This window comes from Megascapheus bottae, chromosome 7 (assembly GCF_031878675.1).
Source record: "Megascapheus bottae isolate mThoBot1 chromosome 7, mThoBot2.hap1, whole genome shotgun sequence".
Taxonomy (NCBI): Eukaryota; Metazoa; Chordata; class Mammalia; order Rodentia; family Geomyidae; genus Megascapheus; species Megascapheus bottae.
In genome coordinates, this window is record NC_143515.1 from 67,252,821 (window position 1) to 67,273,287 (window position 20,467).

The 20,467-nt window shown below is 48.0% G+C and overlaps 1 protein-coding gene across 3 annotated transcripts in view; it reads left to right on the forward strand.

Annotated features, from left to right (window-relative positions):
- Nucleotides 1–537: 537 nt before the first annotated feature.
- Nucleotides 538–20,467, forward strand: part of Kif3c (kinesin family member 3C) — a 35,495-nt gene continuing 15,565 nt past the window's right edge. For all 3 annotated transcript variants that reach the window (XR_016536286.1, XR_016536287.1, XM_090337341.1), the window contains exon 1: nucleotides 538–2,463. Coding sequence is in view for 1 of the 3 variants with exons in the window: in XM_090337341.1 (XP_090193467.1) it covers nucleotides 925–2,463 (1,539 nt within the window). In the remaining 2 variants the exon portion in view is untranslated. The remainder of the gene's footprint in view (nucleotides 2,464–20,467) is intronic.

Sequence of the window (20,467 nt, forward strand, 5' to 3'; positions counted from 1 at the left end):
CTGGGGCGCGGGGAGGGCGGGCGCAACCTGCCCGCACCGGGTAACAAAGGCGGGACTACATCTCCCAGCATGCCCGGGCTCGGCGGGGAGGACGGCGGAGGTGGGCGCAGGACCCGGGTCTGCACCCGCGCCTGTCATCCCGCAGGGGTCGGCGGCGTGTGCGGGGAGGAGCTTCCCAGGGCTCCCCGCCCCCCCCCGGGCCGCGCCCGGCCCCTCATCCCCGCCCCGCGGCCCCGCCCCTTGCCCCACCCCAGCCCGGAGCCTCAGCCCGGGCCGCAGCGCTGCGCGGCGGCCGCAGCCCCGCTCCGCTGCCCCCGCTCCGCCCCATCCCCTTCTGTTTTTCTTCCATTCTCCGGCGGAGGCGGAGGCGGGCGCAGCAGCAGCCGCTCTGGGTTGCGACGCTTGATCCTCGGGCTTGGGGACGAGGACTCCAGGTGAGCCTCTGCTCTCGGGAGAGCCGGGACCCCCGGCCACCCAGGTCCTGCAGCCCCGCGGTGGTTCCCTAAGGAGAGGAGGTGGAGGAGGACAAGGACGGGGAGGAGGAGGAGGAGGAGGAGGAGAAGACAGCTCTGCCGCCCACCCCCATCCCATTTTCCTTTATCTCATTGTTGCCGACGCCGTTTGCGGCCCCAGCATGGGGCGCGCTGGGCTGGCGCTGCTCCCGCCGCTGCCCCGGGGTTCTGCCTGAATCTGCCCGCCCTGCTCCTGCACCGCGGGCCGGAGAGAGGTCGGTGCAGGCCCGGACCGCGGCAGGCGGCGGCGGCGGCGGCGGCGGCGGGCCGCCTCCCAGCATCCCCACCCTCGGAGGCTGAATGCGGATTGAGGAGCGGCGCCTGCGGGCTGGGCCGGCCCTGCTGATCCCGACCTAGGGGGAGCCGGACGTCAGCCATCGCCGGGGCTGCGGAGGAAAGACGGAGCTGCAAGATGGCCAGTAAGACCAAGGCCAGCGAGGCCCTGAAGGTGGTGGCCCGGTGCCGCCCCCTGAGCAGGAAGGAGGAGGCCGCGGGTCACGAGCAGATCCTGACCATGGACGTGAAGCTGGGCCAGGTGACCCTGCGGAACCCCCGCGCGGCCCCCGGGGAGCTGCCCAAGACCTTCACCTTCGACGCCGTGTACGATGCCAGCTCCAAGCAGGCCGACCTGTATGACGAAACCGTGAGGCCCCTGATCGACTCGGTGCTCCAGGGGTTCAATGGCACCGTGTTTGCCTACGGCCAGACCGGCACGGGCAAGACCTACACCATGCAGGGGACGTGGGTGGAGCCGGAGCTGCGAGGGGTCATCCCCAATGCCTTCGAGCACATCTTCACCCACATCTCCCGCTCTCAGAACCAGCAGTACCTGGTCCGGGCCTCCTATTTGGAGATCTACCAGGAGGAGATCCGAGATCTGCTCTCCAAGGAACCGGGCAAGAGGCTGGAGCTGAAGGAGAACCCGGAGACCGGGGTCTACATCAAGGACCTCTCCTCCTTTGTCACCAAGAACGTCAAGGAGATCGAGCATGTGATGAACCTGGGAAACCAGGCCCGGGCGGTGGGCAGCACCCACATGAACGAGGTCAGCTCCCGCTCCCATGCCATCTTCGTCATCACCGTGGAGTGTAGCGAGCGGGGCTCCGATGGCCACGACCACATCCGCGTGGGCAAGCTCAACCTGGTGGACCTGGCCGGCAGCGAGCGGCAGAACAAGGCGGGCCCGGGCCCCGCGGGCGGGCCGGCTCCCGGGGGCGCGGGAAGTGGCGGCGGCGGGGGCGGCGGGGGCGGCGGCGGAGAGAGGCCTAAGGAAGCCTCCAAAATCAACCTCTCCCTGTCTGCCCTGGGCAACGTGATTGCTGCCCTGGCAGGCAACAGGAGCACTCACATCCCTTACCGGGACTCCAAGCTGACCCGGCTGCTCCAGGACTCCCTGGGCGGGAACGCCAAGACCATCATGGTGGCCACGCTGGGGCCAGCTTCGCACAGTTACGACGAGAGCCTCTCCACCTTACGATTCGCCAACCGAGCCAAGAACATCAAGAACAAGCCCAGGGTGAATGAGGACCCCAAAGACACGCTGCTGCGGGAGTTCCAGGAGGAGATTGCCCGCCTGAAGGCCCAGCTGGAGAAGAAGGGGATGCTGGGGAAGCGGCCTCGGAGGAAGAGCAGCCGCAGGAAGAAGGCCGTGTCAGCCCCGGCCGGGTTCCCCGACGGGCCTGTGATCGAGGCCTGGGTGGCCGAAGAGGAGGATGACCACAACAATAATCACCAGCCGCCCCAGCCCATCCTGGAGACAGCCTTGGAGAAGAACATGGAGAATTACCTGCAGGAGCAGAAGGAGCGGCTGGAGGAGGAGAAGGCTGCCATTCAGGACGACCGCAGCCTGGTGAGTGAAGAGAAGCAGAAGCTGCTGGAGGAGAAGGAGAAGATGCTGGAAGATCTGCGGCGGGAGCAGCAGGCAACGGAGCTGCTTGCCGCCAAGTACAAGGTAAGGGTGGGGAGGGATGCCCAGAGCAGCCTGGCGTGAGAGAGAGGTCCCGACGAGGGTCGCGGCTAGGAGGCCCTCCTTTGGAGGTCGCCAAGGTGGCCTCAACTTGTCTAGGTCCGCCAGGCAAGTTGCTGTGGCACTATTGGATGGCGATGCGCATGTGCAAAACCAAAGCAGCAGGTCGAGTTGGGTCAGTGAACTTGGGGTGGTCCCACCTGCCCGCTGCGGTGAGTGGCGTCAGGTTGGATGGGGTCTGGCGGATAGCCAAGCAGGACCTGGCCCCGTATGAGTGTAGTTCTTGCTCCTGAACAGCCTCCTCTGGTACTTCCTCCTTCTGCACCAACTCCAGACCTCACAGGAGAGTAACAATATCTGGTACTGGGCTAGCGCTTCACGGTTTGCAAAATACCCCACTTTTGATCACTCTGATCTTTTAATCTGAATGACCGTTTGGGGTAGCGGTCTTATATCTCCATTTTACAGGTGAGAAACAAAGGCTCAGAGAAGTGACAGGACCCAGGTTTAATTCTAGAAAGTGGCAAGACAGAGAGCCGGAAGCCACAGAGCTCATGTTTTTCAGTGGCAGGACAGTAGTGTGGGTGGATTCTGCTTTCTCTAAATATGGCCCACTGGGTCATGCAGTGCCAGGCCAATGCTGGGTTCATTCCTTGGTATCATCACGGAGCACATTTTAGGGGCCAGGCAGGATGTAAGGTGGAAAGAAAGCTGAGCCCTGTACCAGAGACCTAGAGTCTAGGCCTTTTATTTTATAGCTGGGGACCTTGTGAAGTTCATTGCCCTTTTTGTACAGTAGGTTAACCTGCAGGTTAGCCTGGCTGACCTGAGGCTCAACCAGCTGAGGAGTCCATGAGCTAACAAACCAAGTGGGCTGCACAACCAGACCTCAGCTAGTTTCCCCATTGCCTCGAGACACATCAGGGTCTCTATGTCCTTCCTGAGGTATTCCCTCCGTATGGGAGCCTCCAGCCCTAAGGGAGGCTAAGCCACTCAGCCAATACAGACCTGATAACTTTCAGTTCTGCAGATGCCACAACTCAGTGTTCCAGCCATTTCCTGATTCCTGGAGCCTCAACACCAGGGGCTGAAGGAAAGATACAGAGAACCATGAAGTTATTGAGAAGAGAAAAACATTGCCATTACTTATTCCTTCTTAGGGGTGTGAGCCACTGAAAGAGTGACAGCCCAGCCATGTGCATTGTCTGCGTGCTGGGAGTGTGCTGCTGCACCAGGGGCTCTGGCCTTACATGTTTAATATTCAATTTACCCTGTGAGTTCTGCAAGAATTAGTCTGAGTTGCTTCCTCAAGGGAAGGATCAGGGGTCTGGTATAGCTAGGGCCCATCCTGGGAGAAGCAGATTGTTGAAGGCAGGCCAGTTAGGCCCATGATATCTGTCAGGAGAGAATTCAGCAGGCAGCAGGCAGCAGGCAGGTTGGTGTTCATGGGGAAATCATTAATTTTACTATGAAGACATCCGCTATGGTGTTAGGCTGTGAGACAGCGGGAGTCACAGGGGATAAGAAGGGAGGAGAGTGCAGATGGATACTTCAGCTGCCTCAAGAAATGGGTAGAACAGCAAGCTTCTTATTAGTGGGGAAATAGCTGGCTTCCCTCAATAAGATTCTGCTGTCTGGGGCTGGGCATGTGGCTTAGTGGTAGAGTGCTTACCTAGCATGCATAAAGACCAGGATTTGATTCCTCAGTACCATGTACACAGAAAAAGCCGGAAGTAGTGCTATGGCTCAAGTGGTAGAGTGCCAGCCTTGAGTAAAGGAAGCTCAGAGACAGCTCCTGAGTTCAAAGGGTCCAGGATCAGGCAGGCACAGAGGAATCACATGTAATTCCATTACTTAAGAGGCCAAAATAGAAAGATTACTTGAACCTAGGAATTTAAGGTCAACATGGAAGACCTTGTCTCAAATGAATGAATGAATGAACCATTCAGTCAGCCAAAGATCAAAATGTTTAGTACTGGAATTTGTGTATGTGTACACACATATGCACATGCCTGTGTTCTGGTGATGGGTTTGAATTCAAGCCTTGCCTGCTGTCCCTTATTTTGCTTCTGGCCTTTTGATAGTTAATTGGAATTAAGAGTGTCACGAGCCTTCCTGCTTAGGCTGACTTTGAACCTCAGTCATCACATCTCAGCGTCCTGAGTTGCTAGCGTAACAGGTGTGAGCTACTATCCTCAGGCTGGAATTCTTGTCCTAGAGTTGTAGCCTATGAAACATAGGTTGGCAAGGACCTCGGGAAACTGAGCCCTGGGAATGGTCCAGGATCTGTAGGCAAACTGAACAGAGCCCAGACTCATCACACTCAGTCCCACCTCTCTATTGCTCTGAAGGCATCATGTTACCTTCACTCCTTCACTCCTTGATAATGTCATTTGTTTTATTTTTGTTTATGTACCAGTCCTGGGACTTGAACTCAAGGCTTAAGCTTTTGTGCTCAAGGTTAGCACTCTACTACTTGAGTGATAGCTATACATACTACTTCTGGCTACTTTGGTAGTTAGCTACTTTGGTAGTTAGTTGGAGAGAGGATTCTCACAGACTTTTCTGCCAGGTCTGGCTTTGAACCTCAATCCTCAGATCTTAGCCTCCTGAATGGCTAGAATTATAGGCATGAGCCACTGCACAGAGCAAAGTCATTTGTTTTTTCTTTGCCCATTGTTTTGTTGTTGTTGTTGTTTGTTTGTTTCTTGGTTGGTCATAGAGCTTGAACTCAGGGCTTGGGCACTATTCCTAAGCTTTTTCTGCTCAAGGCAGCACTCTACCACTTTAAAGCATCGTGCCACTTCTAGATTTCTGTTGATTAACTGGAAATAAGAGCCTCACAGGCTTTCCTGTCTGGGCTTGTGCCCAACTGTGATCCTCAGATCTCAGCCTCCCAAGTAGCTAGGCTTGTAGGCATGACCCACTGGCACCTAGCTTCCATTGTTTCCTAAATTGCTTACAGAGGGGTTATAATTTCATTAATCAGGTAAGAATACACTTCTTTTTTTTTTTTTTTTTGACAGTCCCAAGCTTGGACTCAGGGCCTGAGCACTGTCCTTGGGTTCTTTTTCTCAAGGCTAGAGCTCTACCACTGGAGCTTCAGCACCATTTCTGGCTTTTTTCTATATATGTGGTACCGAGGAATTGAACCCGGGTCTTGTGCATGCTAGGCAAGCACTCTACCACTAGGCCAAACTCCTGGCCCCGAATACATTTCTTTTTTGATAATGTCACCCCTTCCTTTGCTCTTTCCTAGTTTTTCCCTTCCATTTCCACCCACAAGTTATAAGTTCATTTTCAGCATAGTGTCTAGTGAATACTGCTGCTGTATTTGTTCACCCATTGTGTCTTTTTTTTTTGTGGGTCATGAGGCTTGAACTCAGCCTGGGTGCTGTCCCTGAGCTCTTCAGCTCAAGGCTACTACCCTACCCCTGGTCCAAGCCCTAGTTCCCTTATTCTTTTTTTTTTAATGTAACACTTTGGCATCTCAATCTCAATCTCAACAATCCCAAGAGATGGGCTCTGTTATTTCCATTTGACAGCTATGAAAACCAAGGCTGGGGTGGTAGAGGCTAAGACTGGACAGTGCTAGTATTGGAACCCAGGTTTTCTGATGTTTCCTCTCTCTGTGTTCTTTCCAAATTACCCCAGATGCCTTCATGTCCACTTGCTGTGTGATTCAGGGCAAAGGCCTTTGTCTCTCTTGGCCTCTGGTTTATATTTGCTTAATGAGGAAGACAAGCCTGACATTGCTCCCTGGGGAGCAGGTGAAATGTTCACCACACACAGGCATTTGGATAGAGGTAAAAGGGGAGCCCAGCCTGGGAAATTCCAGATGGGGAATGAGTCTGTATCCTGTGACTTCTAGTCACACCCAGTCTAGGACAATCAGAAGGGAGCCAGCTCAGAATGGAGCCCCTGACTGAAGGAAGACCCAACAGTTCTGGCCTAGCCCGGAAGGCAGTCGGCTTCAGCCCTGATGTTTCTGGGCTAGTGGAAACAATTTGCCAGGCTCCCTCACGGGGAAGAGATAACAATCCATCTACGCCTGCCTGGTTCCCAGGGTTGTGCTGAAGATTAAATGAGATCATTAGCAGGAGGGCATTTGAAATAGGTCAGAAAGCGTCAAATAAGTGGAGGGCATTAGCAGCCACAGGGTGGCTTCTGTCTGCCAAGCAGGGAGCCAGTGATCTTCAGGAATGACATCTTTGTTGTCAGCTTAAATCCTTCCTCTTTCAGCCACCGCAGCTGCATCACCATAGCCCTAGGCCACAGGGAGCTTTGCTCCCCATCTACAGCTCAGTCCTGTCCCCACTTTCTGAATTATGGCATCATCCCCAGTTTTTGCTGCTCTCCCCCACACACACCCCATTCCCTGGGGCAGCTGAACAGTAGTTGAGGTGACCCAGTGCCCTCATTCACTCTCTGACTCATCTTACAGTCTCTGTCGCCTACTCTCCCTGCCTGCCACCTCCAAGTCTCCCAGTTCTCTTTGTTCTCCTGGCTGTGTACAAACACCAGGCCTGTCTCTTCCAATCTCTTTTCATCTCTTCTGTGTATCTGCAACATCTGCTATATTTACCATGGGCCTTGAGGGTATGGGAGGGTGTACAGATGTGTGAGAATTTGTGATTGTGACAAGGCTTGTTACTCATCATTAGTGAGCTATTCTTAGGGAGTATCGCCAGAGGTCTGGGGGTCATGAGGGCAGTCTTGGCTTGTGAAGTAGGAGGATAAAGTAGCTTGGAAAACACACCATGCACAGGGAGGACCCACCTATTTGAACTACAAAGGGGAAATTCAAGTGCTTGTGTACAATGCATACACTGAGATGACGGGTGAACGTATGGAGATTGCTTGATTAAAGGCCCATTCTCCTCAAGTGTACTTATGCAAGACATTTTTACATGGCTGCTTGAATTTGAATATTAGGTTGTTTTTTTGAGAGGTTTGAACTAGGTGTTCTACTACTCTGATTTTAGCAACTCAGAGGCAAAGGAAAATGTTTGCAGGAGGCAGAGGTTACAGATGATATAGGAATGTAGGCTTGATTTGAAGCAATCCACAAAACAGCTATGGATGTAATCTGCATTATGTAGATCTGTGGGACAAGGAGTCAGGGGCTCTTGGCTACAGCTCAGCGTCCTCTGTGGTAGATGTACAAAAGAAGCCCTGCAGAAATGACCCCCACACCCAGAAGAATGAAGTCACCACAGTGCGGCACAAACTGCACTGAATTTTCACTGTCTGCTTTGTGCATCGTTCTTCCTTTCACTGCTGTGCATGGGGTTGTCAGCCATACATGAGGACACACGAGGGGAATGCCAGTCTGGGGACTTATGGATCAGAAATGCTATTGAAGTAAATGGTCCTTAGAATTCCCTGCTGTCTACAGCTTTTTTTATTGTGTTTAATATAAATTTAGGGGGGGAGGGGAAGTGGGAAGAAAACATGAGAAGGGGCAATAATGTTCGAGAAGTAATGTACTCAGTACTTTATGAATGTAACTGTAACCCCTCTACACACCACCCAGACAATAAAATAAAATTTAAAAATATCTAACTTTATTGTTATTATTAAGGTGTAGAACAGAGGGTTTACCAGTTCCATAAGTCAGGTAATGAGCACAATTATTTCTGGACATTTCCACCTGTTCTGGAGCTTTCCCCCGGTTATGATGTAGCCCAGACTCGGTTGGAACTCACAATCCCCCGCCTCACCATGACCAGCTCCAAAGTTTTAAATAATTGCTTAAAGTAGCATGTTTTAGGACAAAATCCCAAAACCGACTTGGTTCCAAACACAGGTCCTGGAGCCATCCTCAGCCAAGTCCTCCACCGTCTCAAGAGAGGCCTAGAAAAAACACGCCCCATGTTTCAGGTTGAATCCAGCATGTAGATCAAAGCCATGGCCTTCCCTGAATCCCTGGGGATGCGGACTGGGTGGACAGTTAACAGAATTGTCCTGTACCAGGAGCATTTTATAACAGAAAGATTTGTCTGTGGAGCTGGGCACTGGTGGTGCATGCCTATAATTCCAGCTACTCAGGAGGCTGAGATTTTGAGTTTCAAAGCCAGCTCAGGCAGGCAAGCCTGTGAAACTGAAACCCAGAAGTGGAGCTGTGGCTCAAAGTGATAGAGCACTACTCTTGAGCAAAACTGCTCAGGGACAGTGTCCAGGCCCTGAGGTCAAGTCCTGTAACAGACTAAAATAAAATAAAATAAAAAAAAGATTTATCTGTGGGCAGTGTACACATCTGTATACCAAAAATTCAGGAGGCTGAAGTGGAAAGATGGAAGAATTGTGAATGTGAGAGCAACCCAGAGTACAAAGTATGACACTGTCTCAAAATAAATAAATAAATAAATAAAGCCGGGTGTGGTGGCTCACACCTGTAATCCTAGCTACTTATAAGGCTGAGATCTGAGGACCAAGGTTCAAAGCCAGCCCAGGCACAAAAGAACCTGAGACTCTTATCTCCAATTAACCTCTAGAAAATGGGAAGTGGAGCTGTGGCTTAAGGGTAGGGCGGTACCCTTGAGCTGAACAGCTCAGGGACGGTACCCAGGCCTAGTTCAAGCCCCATGACCCCCCCCCCCAAAAAAAAAAAAGTGCTGGGAATGTGGATTAGTGGTAGAGTGCTTGTCTAGCATACATGAAACCTGGTTCGATTCTTCATTACTACATACACAGAAAAAGCCGGAAGTGACGTTGGGCCCAAGTGGTAGAGCACTAGCCATCTATATCTACACACACACACACACACACACACACACAGCCAGTGGGGCATATTTAAGACTAATGTATTTCCATCTGAGATTCGAGTCTGGGCAGGCCCTTTGGTCCAGGGTTAGTTTTCTCATGCTGGTGTTATCTTGCCCATCCCCCAAATGACATGGAATTGGATGAAGTGGCTGTAATAATGTTCTCATTGTGCTGTGAGGGCCAGGAGCAAAGGCCTAGAGAGTTCAGATCAAGAGGAGCACTTTCCTTCTGCCTCTGCCCTGCCAGTCACTGCCCCTCCCCAGTCTGGAGCATATATTCTAGGGCTGCCCAACTAGGCGGCATGTCTGAGTGCATGACAAAATGGTCCCTCTCTGCTGAGATCCAGCTCTGTGGCTGTAGGGACTGTACAAGACAGACAGGGTCTGTACAAGGTCACCTGCACTTTATAGGTTACATAAGCTCGGGTATACCTAGATTATTTTGGTTTTGTTGTTTTTTTTTTGTCAGTTGTGGTACTTGAACTCTAGGCTTGCTTGCTGTTTTTTTGCTCAAGGCTGGCACTCTACCACGTTGAGCCCCAGACCTACTTCCAGTTTCCTGGTGATTCACTGGAGAGAAGAGTCACATGGACTTTCCTGCCAGTGCTGCCTGTGAACCATAATCTTCAGATTTCAGCCTCCTGAGTAGCTAGGATGACAGATATCAGCCACTGGTACCTTGCACTAGTACTCAGCTAATACTCTGACACTTGATTCCAGCTTAGCTTTTTGCTGCTTAAGTGGAGATGGAGTCTTGTGTAGTTTTCTGCCTGCCTTGGCTTTGAATGACAATCTTTTAGATCTCAGTCTCTTGAAAAGCTAGGATTACAGGTATGAGTCACTGGTATCTGGTCAAGAGTCACTTATAGTTGTCTCTTTCCTCACAGATATATCCAACAAAGATTATGAGGCCATTGGTAAAGCTATTTCTACTGCATTGCAGAATAGACTTCATCTTTTACCTTTCCTTTCTTCAGGCAGACCAGCAGAAATATGTGGTGGTAATAGTCTTAACAGTAGTAGAGCATATTCGTGTGTGTGTGTGTGTGTGTGTGTGTGTGTGTGTGTGTGCTGCTCCTGGGGCTTGAATTCAGAGCCTGGATGTCTTTCTTTAAATTTTTCATTCAAGTCTGGCACTCTACCACTTGAGCCACAGTGCCACTTACAGCTTTTTGCTGGTTAATTGTACATAAGAGTCCCGTGGTCTTTCTTGCTCAGGCTGGCTTTGCACTCTGATCCTCAGACCTCCACCTCCTGTGTAGCTGGGATGACAGGCATGAGCCACCAGTACCCAGCGCATCTGTTCTTGACATGCATTGTTTTATTTAATTCTCTCACCAGCACTATGAAGTAACACTACATTAATTTTTAGTTAAGACTGAGAGTGAGGCACATTAAGGAGTTAGTAATCTCACGTCATAGGCTGAGAACCTTTAGGTCCTGAATTATAAGCCTTTGTCTGTCTGACTCTATGGCACAGTCTACCTCTTCATGCTGTAGCACCTGCTCTGGAAGGAAAAATTTCTGCCAGATCCCTGGCTAATAGGCCCCAGTGGGCACTCCTGTCTCCTGAGATGCTTAACTCATCTCTGTCCTTCCATCTGATGCAAACCCCCAGCCTCTGACCTCCGCCCAAAACCATCTATTATATAATCAAGTAAGAACCATAGGTTAGTAGATAGCATTAACATCATCTTTAAGTTTCTTAAATTTCTGAAGGGAATCAGAAGGAGTCACTTATAGTGGTTCTCGTGAGTGATCTTAATGCAGACGAACACTTGTTATTTACTTAATATCTTTAAATTTTTTAAAAATTGTCAGTGCTGAAATTTGAACTCAGGACTTGGTACTTGCTGGGCTGGTGCTCTGCCATGTGGGCCTCCTAGTCCTACTTTATACTTTTATAAACTTTTATAATAAGTATGTGTTACTTTTTAAACATTTATCTTGCAGTCATGGGGAAGAAATGAAGTAGGGTGGGTGTCATGGTTTGCTCATTGACTTTTCTTCCTGCTTCTGGGAAATCAATCCTACCTTGGCCAGCACAAAATTGGGACCTGAGCCCAGTTCGCCTCGCTCTAGCTAGAAGTTTCATGATTCCCCAATTGTTCTTACTTCTGATGAGAGAATTCCTAGTACTTTAGACATCAGTCGTTTATATTGTCTTTTTAGCTATCCAAGGAGGAGACTCAGACATAATGTCCTGATTTATATCCCACGGCAGAGAATCACTGAAAATAACCCTATTCATCTGAAAATAGCCCTATTCACCCTCTCCCCTTCATCTTAGTTTTTCTTTCCATACTGCTGACTCCTCAACACCTACCATCAAAGACCCACAAAAGGAGAACTAACTCTGTGAGTGGAGTGGCTTCTTCCCTAGGGATGGAAGCTGGGTCTGGTGAGCTACTTGTTTTGTTTTGTTCCTTGTGATGAGAGGTGGGCACACCCTAGAGAGTTACTAAGTCAGTAGGAAGTGTGCATCTGCTTGACTCTGATCATTTATAAAGCTTTCCCAAGCTGGGTACTAGTGGCTTACATCCATCAAACTAGCTGATCTGGGCCGGGAGTTTGGCCTAGTGGTTAAAGTACTTGCCTAGCATGCATGAAGACCCGGGTTCGATTCCTCGGTACCACATACATAGAAAAAAGCCTGAAGTGGTGCTGAGGCTCAAGTGGTAGAGCTCTAACCTTGAGAAAGTCCAAGGACAGTGCTCAGGCCCTGAGCTCAAGCCAAGGACTGGCAAAAAAAAAAAACAAAAAAAAAAAAACAAAAACAAAACTAGCTGATCTAAGGATCTTGGTTCCAAGCTAGCCCAGGAAGGAATCCCTAAGACGCTTATCTCTAATAAACTAACAACAACAACAAAAAGCCAAAAGTGGAGCCTTGACTCAAGTGGTAGAATGCTAGTCTAGAGCAAAGGAAGCTCAAATGTCCAGACTTTAAGTTCAAGCCCCACAAAAGTCACCAAATTAAAAATAAAACAAAACCAAAAACCCACTTTCCCATCTGTGATTTAACTTACCCTTCTGACCCAAAGCCTGCGTGGAGTGGGTATCCTTCCCGCATTAGAGGAGAAAGGACCCGGGAATGACTTAGACATGGTAAGGAGGGTGACAAGGTGTGCCTGCACCTGTCCTTTGTGTCATTCTACCATGGAACTTGTAACCTGGCCCTTCCCAGAAGCAACCCAGACTTCAGCCTCTCTCTGGGCCTCCAGTGATCCTGACTGTTTAAGGGTTCTAAGCACTCATCCCAGTGCCTCTGAAACAGGAAGAAGCCTTCTAGATGGAAGGGAACACAGTGGTGCTCTGAGCTTCCCTGATGCTTCCTGACGTAGTATTGGTACAAATCCCAAGTGCTGCTTCTTCCCAGTGAGCCTTCCTTAGCTGAACCTAAAAGAAAAGCTGAGCTGGGCCTGTAATCCTAGCTACTCAAGAGGCTGAGAGCTGAGGATCAAGGTTCAAAGCCAGCCTGGGCACTGCAGTTCAAGACTCTTATCTCCAATTAACCATTAGAAAACTGGAAGTGACTCTGTGGTTCAAGGGATAGGGCGATAGCCTGAGCTGAAGAGCTCAGGGACAGCGTCCAGGCCCAGAGTTAGGGTGGTAGTCTTGAGCTGAAGAGCTCAGGGACAGCGTCCAGGCCCAGAGTTAGGGTGGTAGTCTTGAGCTAAAGAGCTCAAGGACAATGCCAAGGCCCAGAGTTTAACCCTCATGACAAAAAAAAAAAAAAAAAAAAAATGGAGGAATGGAGGAAATGGACACAAGTTGGAGTTAGGAGCTAGTCCCCCACCACTTAATCTACAGCTACAGTACTTCCAGCCTTTTCCTGCTTGAGCTTCTTCTTTTTTTTTCTTTTTTTTTTTTTTTGCCAGTCCTGGGCTTGAGCTCAGGGCCTGAGCACTGTCCTTGGACTTTCTCAAGGTTAGAGCTCTACCACTTGAGCCTCAGCATCACTTCTGGCTTTTTTCTATGTATGTGGAACCAAGGAATCGAACCCTGGTCTTCCTGCATGCTAGGCAAGCACTCTACCACTAGGCCAAACTCCCGGCCTTGAGCTTCTTTTGAACTGTGATCCTTAGATCTCAGCCTCTTACATACCTACAATTATACGTATAAGCCATTGGCCTGGCTAGTCTGCTGTTTACTGGCTTTCTAACCTCCAATTAATCACTTTCCCTGTCTGAGCCTTCATTTTATGTTCAATGGAGGTTAGTTGATCTTGTAAGGTTCTTGTGATAATTAAAATCATCTTGGTATGATTGACGTAGAAAGGACTTAACTACCCGCATGCCAGCAGCTCACACCTATAATCCTACTACATAGGAGGCATCTGGAAGATGGTTCCAGGTGGAAAAGTCCACTAGACTCCATCCCCAAAATAACCAACAAAAAGTTGTACTGGAGCTGTGACTAAGTGATAAAGTGCCAGCCACGCAAGTAAAGCCAAGTGAGCATAAGATACTGAGTTCAAACCCAATAGCACCCAGACACATACAAAAATTGCTTAACCCAGCCACAGACATATAACAAATTGCATTTGAGACTCCTGTCTCCTGGACAATGTCATGGATTAGCTGATAATGGCAGGGCAGAGTCACCTGATGGTCTCTTTTCCCTGAAGAGTATCTGGCCAGGCCCGGCTGTCTTCATTCTAGCTTTTCAGATCATCAACACCTAATAAGTTACTGAAACTTCCTTTCTCCTCCCTCTAATTTCTTCTCCCTCCTTCCTTTTCTTTTTCCTCCCTTCTTCCTTCTCTTTTATCCTTTTTTATCTAGGGTTACAGGTATGTACACAACACCTGGCTATCCTTGTAGTTTTGTATGCTGATTGTTCCTAATAAGGAGTGGGAGCCTGTGAGAGGCTCCAGTCTCTGTGCACAGGCTGATACCATTTTTGACTGATAATTGTATAGTAGAGCTGCCTCTGATCACTAGAATTTGGGGATTGATCAAATTAGGAAATGACTTGAAAAATGCATAGTCAATATAAGAACAGATATGTACAACAATTCTTTAATTAGAAGATCCCAGGCTTAGAGGACTCTATTTTGGGGGCCTCAGTTTCTTTAGGTATAAAGCAGGGGGGGGTCAGTGATTCCCAGGGTCTCCTTGGCTGCCATGTGATTTGTATTTCTTAAGAGCCACACAGCAGTGCCTAGAGCTCCCTGGACTATCTTCTTTACGCCCACAGCCTCTGCTGGCCTTTTAGTTACACTGGACTTACTTGTACCCAGCAGGACCAAATGCAATCTTGTCCACTGGCTCCACCCACCTATACTCTTCTGCTGTGACAGATTACAAAGGAAGCATTGATGGAACAGCTGAGAGCTCCAGGGGACTTTTCCTAGGCCCAGAACTCCATATTCCCAGGCCCTGTGCCCTCTACACCGAAGTCTCAATTGGCCTGAAGGATTGGAGCCTTTGCCATCCACCCTGCCCTGCATTGGGTGATAAAGGGAAGAGATGATTTGTTCTATCCTCAGAAAGTTAGGAAAATAAAAAGAGAAACAATAAAAAAAAACTGCTTTCAAAGCAAAGAAAGAAAGCTGTTGTGTGAGGTAGTTTAGTATATAGGGTGAAATGGCACGGGTTTACACTGGGAAAGAGAGGCTGAGACTTTGTATCTGGACTGAAGCCCCCGCCATAGATTCCATGCCAGTCAGCCCCCTCTTCCAGCACAAAAGGGATCCTGTCTGCCAGGCTTGGCTTCGAGTGTGGGTTTGGGTAAGTGGGTAAGACTTGGCAAGGAAATGATCAGGCGATTCAGTTGCCATTCAGTCCATATCAATGCTGTGGCCTGGCAGAGCTGGCAGAGACACTGGATGTTTGATAAAAAGTACTCCTCATGCAAGAGCTTTCTTCATGGAACTCAGGGCGAACCAGCAGGAGAGGTCTCAAAGCAGAGTTCTGATCCAGGGAATAGAATATCAGGAACCTATCCTGGGAGTGAAGTCGTGGATGAGTGTGGGGCCTCTAGAAGAGGCTAATAATTCAGAACCCCCCAGGCCTAACTGTTAGCTAAAATTCTGCCTGATAATATCTAGACAGGTTCAAGACCTGAAAGGCCTGAGTTTGAGTTTTTATTTGTTTGGGTTTTGGTGCTGGTCCTGGGGCTTGAACTCAGAGCCACAGGTACAATCTCTGAGCTTTTTTTGCTTAAAGCTAATGTTCTTCCTCTTAAGCTCCACTTTTGGCTTTTTTTTTTTTTTTTGCCAGTCCTGTGCTTCAGCTCAGGGCCTGAGCACTGTCCTTGGACTTTCTCAAGGCTAGAGCTCTACCACTTGAGCTTCAGCACCACTTCCAGCTTTTTTCTATGTATGTGGTACTGAGGAATCGAACGTGGGTCTTCGTGCATGCAAGGAAAGAACTCTACCACTAGGCCAAACTCCCAGCCCCTGGCTTTTTTTTTTTTTTAGTAGTTAATTGGACATAAGAATCTCATGTATTTTCCTGTCCACCTCAATTCTCAGATATTAGCTGCCTGCATAGCTTGGATTATAGATGTGAGCCACTGGCATCCAGAAGAACTGTTATTTTTAATCAGGTCCATCTCCCCACAGAAGTACAAGAGTAGATTTAGGGGCTTGGGAATGTGGCTTAGTGGTAGAGTGCTTGCCTAGCATTCATGAAACCATGGGTTCAATTCCTCAGTACCACATAAACAGAAAAAGCCAGAAGTAAGCCTGGGGGGCTCTTGCCTAATCCTAGCTACTCAGGAGACTGACATCTGAGGATCATGGTTCAAAGCCAGCCCGGGCACTAAAGAACATGAGACTCTTCTCTCTAATTAAGTACTAGAAACCTGGAAGTGGTGCTGTGGCTCAAGGAAAGGGTGGTAGCATTGAGCTGAAGAGCTCAGGGACAACACTCAGGCCCAGGGCTAAAGCAATAGCCTTGAGCTGAAGAGCTCAGGGACAGCACCCAGGCCAAGTTCAAGCCCCATGACCCACAAAAAAAAAAAAAAAAAAAAAGAATACTTCATGCTAATAATGCCATAATAAAAGTGGCCCCACTATTTATTGTTGGAGGTTAAAGAATAGGTTAAAGTTAAGGGATATAAACCACTAGAGATAACATTATTGTTTAAAATACACAAATTGCTTATAACTTTAAATTTCCTTCTAAAAAAGTAATCTAAAAAAGCAAAGATTTCTATTGAAAAATTCTAAAATTCTAAGGTATTTATGCTATAAATTACCCAATCCAAATATTATACTGTCCTTTAAATTATAAAAGAAAAATCTTGAATTAGAGCTGGGTGCCGGTGGCTCATGCCTGTAATCCTACCTGCGTAAGAGGCTGAGATCTAAGGAGTGTTCAAAGGCAGCCCAGGCAGGAAAGCCCAGGAAACGCTCATCTCTAACCACCAAACAGCTGTGAAACTGAGGCTCAAGTGGTAGAGCCCTAGCCTTGAGAAAGCCCAAGGACAGTGCTCAGGCCCTGAGCTCAAGCCCAGGACTGGCAAAAAAAAAAAGAAAAGAAAAAAACAGGGCCAGGAGTTTGGCCTAGTGGTAGAGTGCTTGTCTAGCATGCATGAAGACCTGGGTTTGATTCCTCAGTGCCACATACACAGAAAAAGAAAAGAAAGAAAAAAAAAAGCCAGAAGTGGTACTGTGGCTCAAGTGGTAGAGTTCTAGCCTTGAGAAAACCCAAGGACAGTGCTCAGGCCCTGAGTTCAAGCCCAAGACTGGCAAAAAAAATCCTTGAAATATTCACTACAGTAAAGCTAGCAGGACAAGAAACATCCCCTCCATCCCCCACATAGGGGAATTTGAAATCAGAGCCTAGCACTTACTTGGCTTTCCTATTAGGCTTCCTTTCTTAGTTGGCACTTCCAGTTAAGCTGGCCTCCAACTTAGCTTTTTACTTGTTAACAGGAGATGGAGTCTTTTAGACTTTTTTGCCTAGGCTGGCTTCAAACCTTAATCCTTTCATCTCAACCTCCTGAGAATTATAGGCATGAGCCACTGGCACTGGCCTAGCTTGTATTTTTAGCCTATCATCTACAGAGGTGAAAAATGATGTGTTCCTATGGGAAAATCTAGGGGTGAGGAGGAACCAGGGCAGCAGGAAAGAAGCTGATTCGTCATCTTAGGGGAAATTCCTCATGTTTTATTTTGATGTTTAGGGGTTTTTTTTTCTCTCTTTTTTTCTTTTATTCTGAAAATGAGACAATCAATCTAAGGCTTTATCTTTTATGTTCTCCTAATAAACCACTAACTAGCCCAGGACTAACTCCTAAGATAACAAATTTTATCCTTTTATCTTTTACATTTTATAGACAGTAAAACTTTTTTTTTATTTGTCCTAACTTCTGCTGTTCTCAAGACTGCATGTGTAAGCTCGTCTATACATTAGCACTGATTGGAAAAATCTAGACGTCCCTTCTCATGGTGGGTTGCTATCATTTCCAGGTCCTTTTAACCTTTCTTTGTCTTTGCAGACTGACGAGTCTTCTTTTTCAGTCTCTTAGCCCTGGGAGGACCTTCGCTGCCCTTCTCTGCATCTCTTCTCTCATTTGAGTCTCTAGAGAGGCTGTAGGGAATAAAATACACAGTGATTCCCGATTCAGCTGCATCATGATTCTGTACAAGGGTATAATGGGTTTTGTTTTGCTTCCAAAAAGCCTTCACAACGGTTTCTGGCCAGCTGCTATTGGGTTTTTAGCTGTGGCAGCAGATTAAGCCAGTGTCTTCTGGGATACTGGAGAATCACTCACCTCTCTACTCTCCCCTTTCTTTCTGCCCACAGCTATCATTTCATGAATTAGGATCAATTTCCCCCAAATGGAAAGCTGTAATGGAAGCCCACCTGCTTTTTTTTTTCTCTTGTTAGCTTTCATGGCCTGAACATTTTTCTTGTTCTTTACCACCTGGAAGGGTTGGGAGGACATCTGTGAAGTTGGATGTTTGATTTGCACACTCTTTCTAGAGCAGTTTCTAATCTAGATCAGTCCTGTCACCCAATGCATTTTTCCATTTAAGGAAATGCCTGTTTATTTTTCACTCTTTTTCCTAGTCTACTTCCACTTTCAGTGGAAAGCATTTCCTCTTTCTCCATCTTCACGCCCCCTCACCCCCAAAATAACTTTGAATAACCTCTGCAGTACAGCTTTGCCAGGAATATTTTAAAAACAAATTCTACTTGTATCATCTTTGATGAAGTAGTTGTACAAAGGCCAGGAGTATTTTAACATCCAAAGTTCTGGCCACTGGCTTCTCTGTGTGCAGTGATAACCTATTTTATGCCAGCTTGAAAGAACTCTCAGAAGTGAGTCAGGCATGTTTCTGTCTTTCTGGAAACATCCTGATTTTCCTTTAGCTTTCCTGTTTTCTACCTAAAGACATTAACTGTAATAGGAAGGACTTTAGAGACAGGAAGGGCTGGGGCTGGGATCTACACTCAAGTTTAGTGGTCATCATGTGACTTGTTTTTTTTGTTGTTGTTTTTTGGGGTTTTTTGTGCCAGTCCTGGGCTTGGGCTCAGGGCCTGAGCACTGTCCTTGGACTTTCTCAAGGCTAGAGCTCTACCACTTGAGCCTCAGCACCACTTCTGGCTTTTTCTATGTATGTGGTACCGAGGAATCAAACCCGGGTCTTCGTGCATGCTAGGCAAGCACTCAACCCATGTGACTTGTTTTGAATGGTTGCTTAAATGGCGATATTAATCATGTGTCCCAGCCTGGCACTGGTAGCTGATGCCTGTGATCCTAACTACTCAGGAGGGTGAAATCTGAGGGTCGTGGTTCAAAGCCAGCCCAGGCAGAAAAGTCCATGTGACTTTATCTCCAGTTGACCACCAGGAAACTGGAAGTGGTGCCGTGGCTCAAAGTGCTAGAGTGCTAGCCATAAGCAAAAGCTCAGGGACAGTGCCCAGACCCTGAGTTTTAACCCTATGACCAACGAAAACAACAACAAAATTATCTGTCACTTCAAGCAGTCCTTTCCAAGTATGAACATGTACTCAAGTCATCTGGGAATCTAGGTACAATGCAGATTTGGATTTTCTAGATCAGGATAAAAAGCTTCCTCTGCAATTCTAATAGGTAGCCAACGTTGAGAAATGTGTCTTTATTAGTGGTAAAGACTGTTAGTGTCACATAAAATGCTGAGAAAAATGCAAAGACTCAGGTCTGAAGTGAATAAATATGCCCAGATTTGGAGACCAAACCCAAATCCTCAAGCCTCTATTACCTAGTAGATAAAGCAGACTTGATATAGATAGGAGGCAGAGAAGTTACGATAGAGTCCAAAAGAAAGGACCTGGAACTCCCTCGGCAACCACTTCCAAAGACTCACGTTCCATTCATCAAACACTGAGCATTTGCTTTGTGTCATGCCCAAAAGAACTCTGAGTATGAGACATGATTGAAGGAGCGTGTAGTAAGACAGAAAGGTAGATACGACCAGAGTTTGGCCTAGTGGTAGAGTGCTTGCCTAGCATGCATGAAGCTCTTGGTTCGATTTCTTGGTACCGTATACACAGAAAAAGCAGGAAGTGGTGCTGTGAGTCAAGTGGTAGAACACTAGCCTTGAGCCCAGGCCCAGAGTTCAAGCCCCACTACCAACGAGAGAGAGAGAGAGAGAGAGAGAGAGAGAGAGAGAGAGAGAGAGAGAGAGAGAGAGAGAGGGAGGGAGAGAGGGAGGAGAGAGAGGGAGGAGAGAGGAGAGAGAATGAATAAAGGTAGATGTGATATAGGACAATATAGGAATATATCCAAGTACTGAGGAGGACCAAAAGAGCAGCTTTGAGGGGATCAGGGAAAATTTCCCAACATGTTCATGCTGGATCTTTTGAGATCAGCAGCAGTTTTCCCGATGGAGAGGAAGTGTGTGAGGGAGCTACAATTTTGGGGGTGAAACTGGAATGTAGAACATATGTGAGAAGGGATCAGTCAGGAGACTGGGGTTTGGCGGGCTGGGACACCCCATAGAGCCTGTAACTACTCTAAAGCTTGGAGTCTCTCTACATGGAATGAAGGACCACTGAAAAATTTGAAGTCATGGGACCATAGGTTCAGTATTGTGCTTTTGGAGGATTCTTGAGCTTTGTGGGACATGGATGTAAGGGGAAACTGAGGCAATGGGAAACCCATAGACGTAGTCCAAGCTGTGAGAATGCAAAGAAAGCAGCAAGTGTTGGTGAGGATAGAAAAGCTGAGAGTGGTAGTCACTCAAGATCTGAGTGGGATGTGGGGGTGGGGGGGTAAGGTAA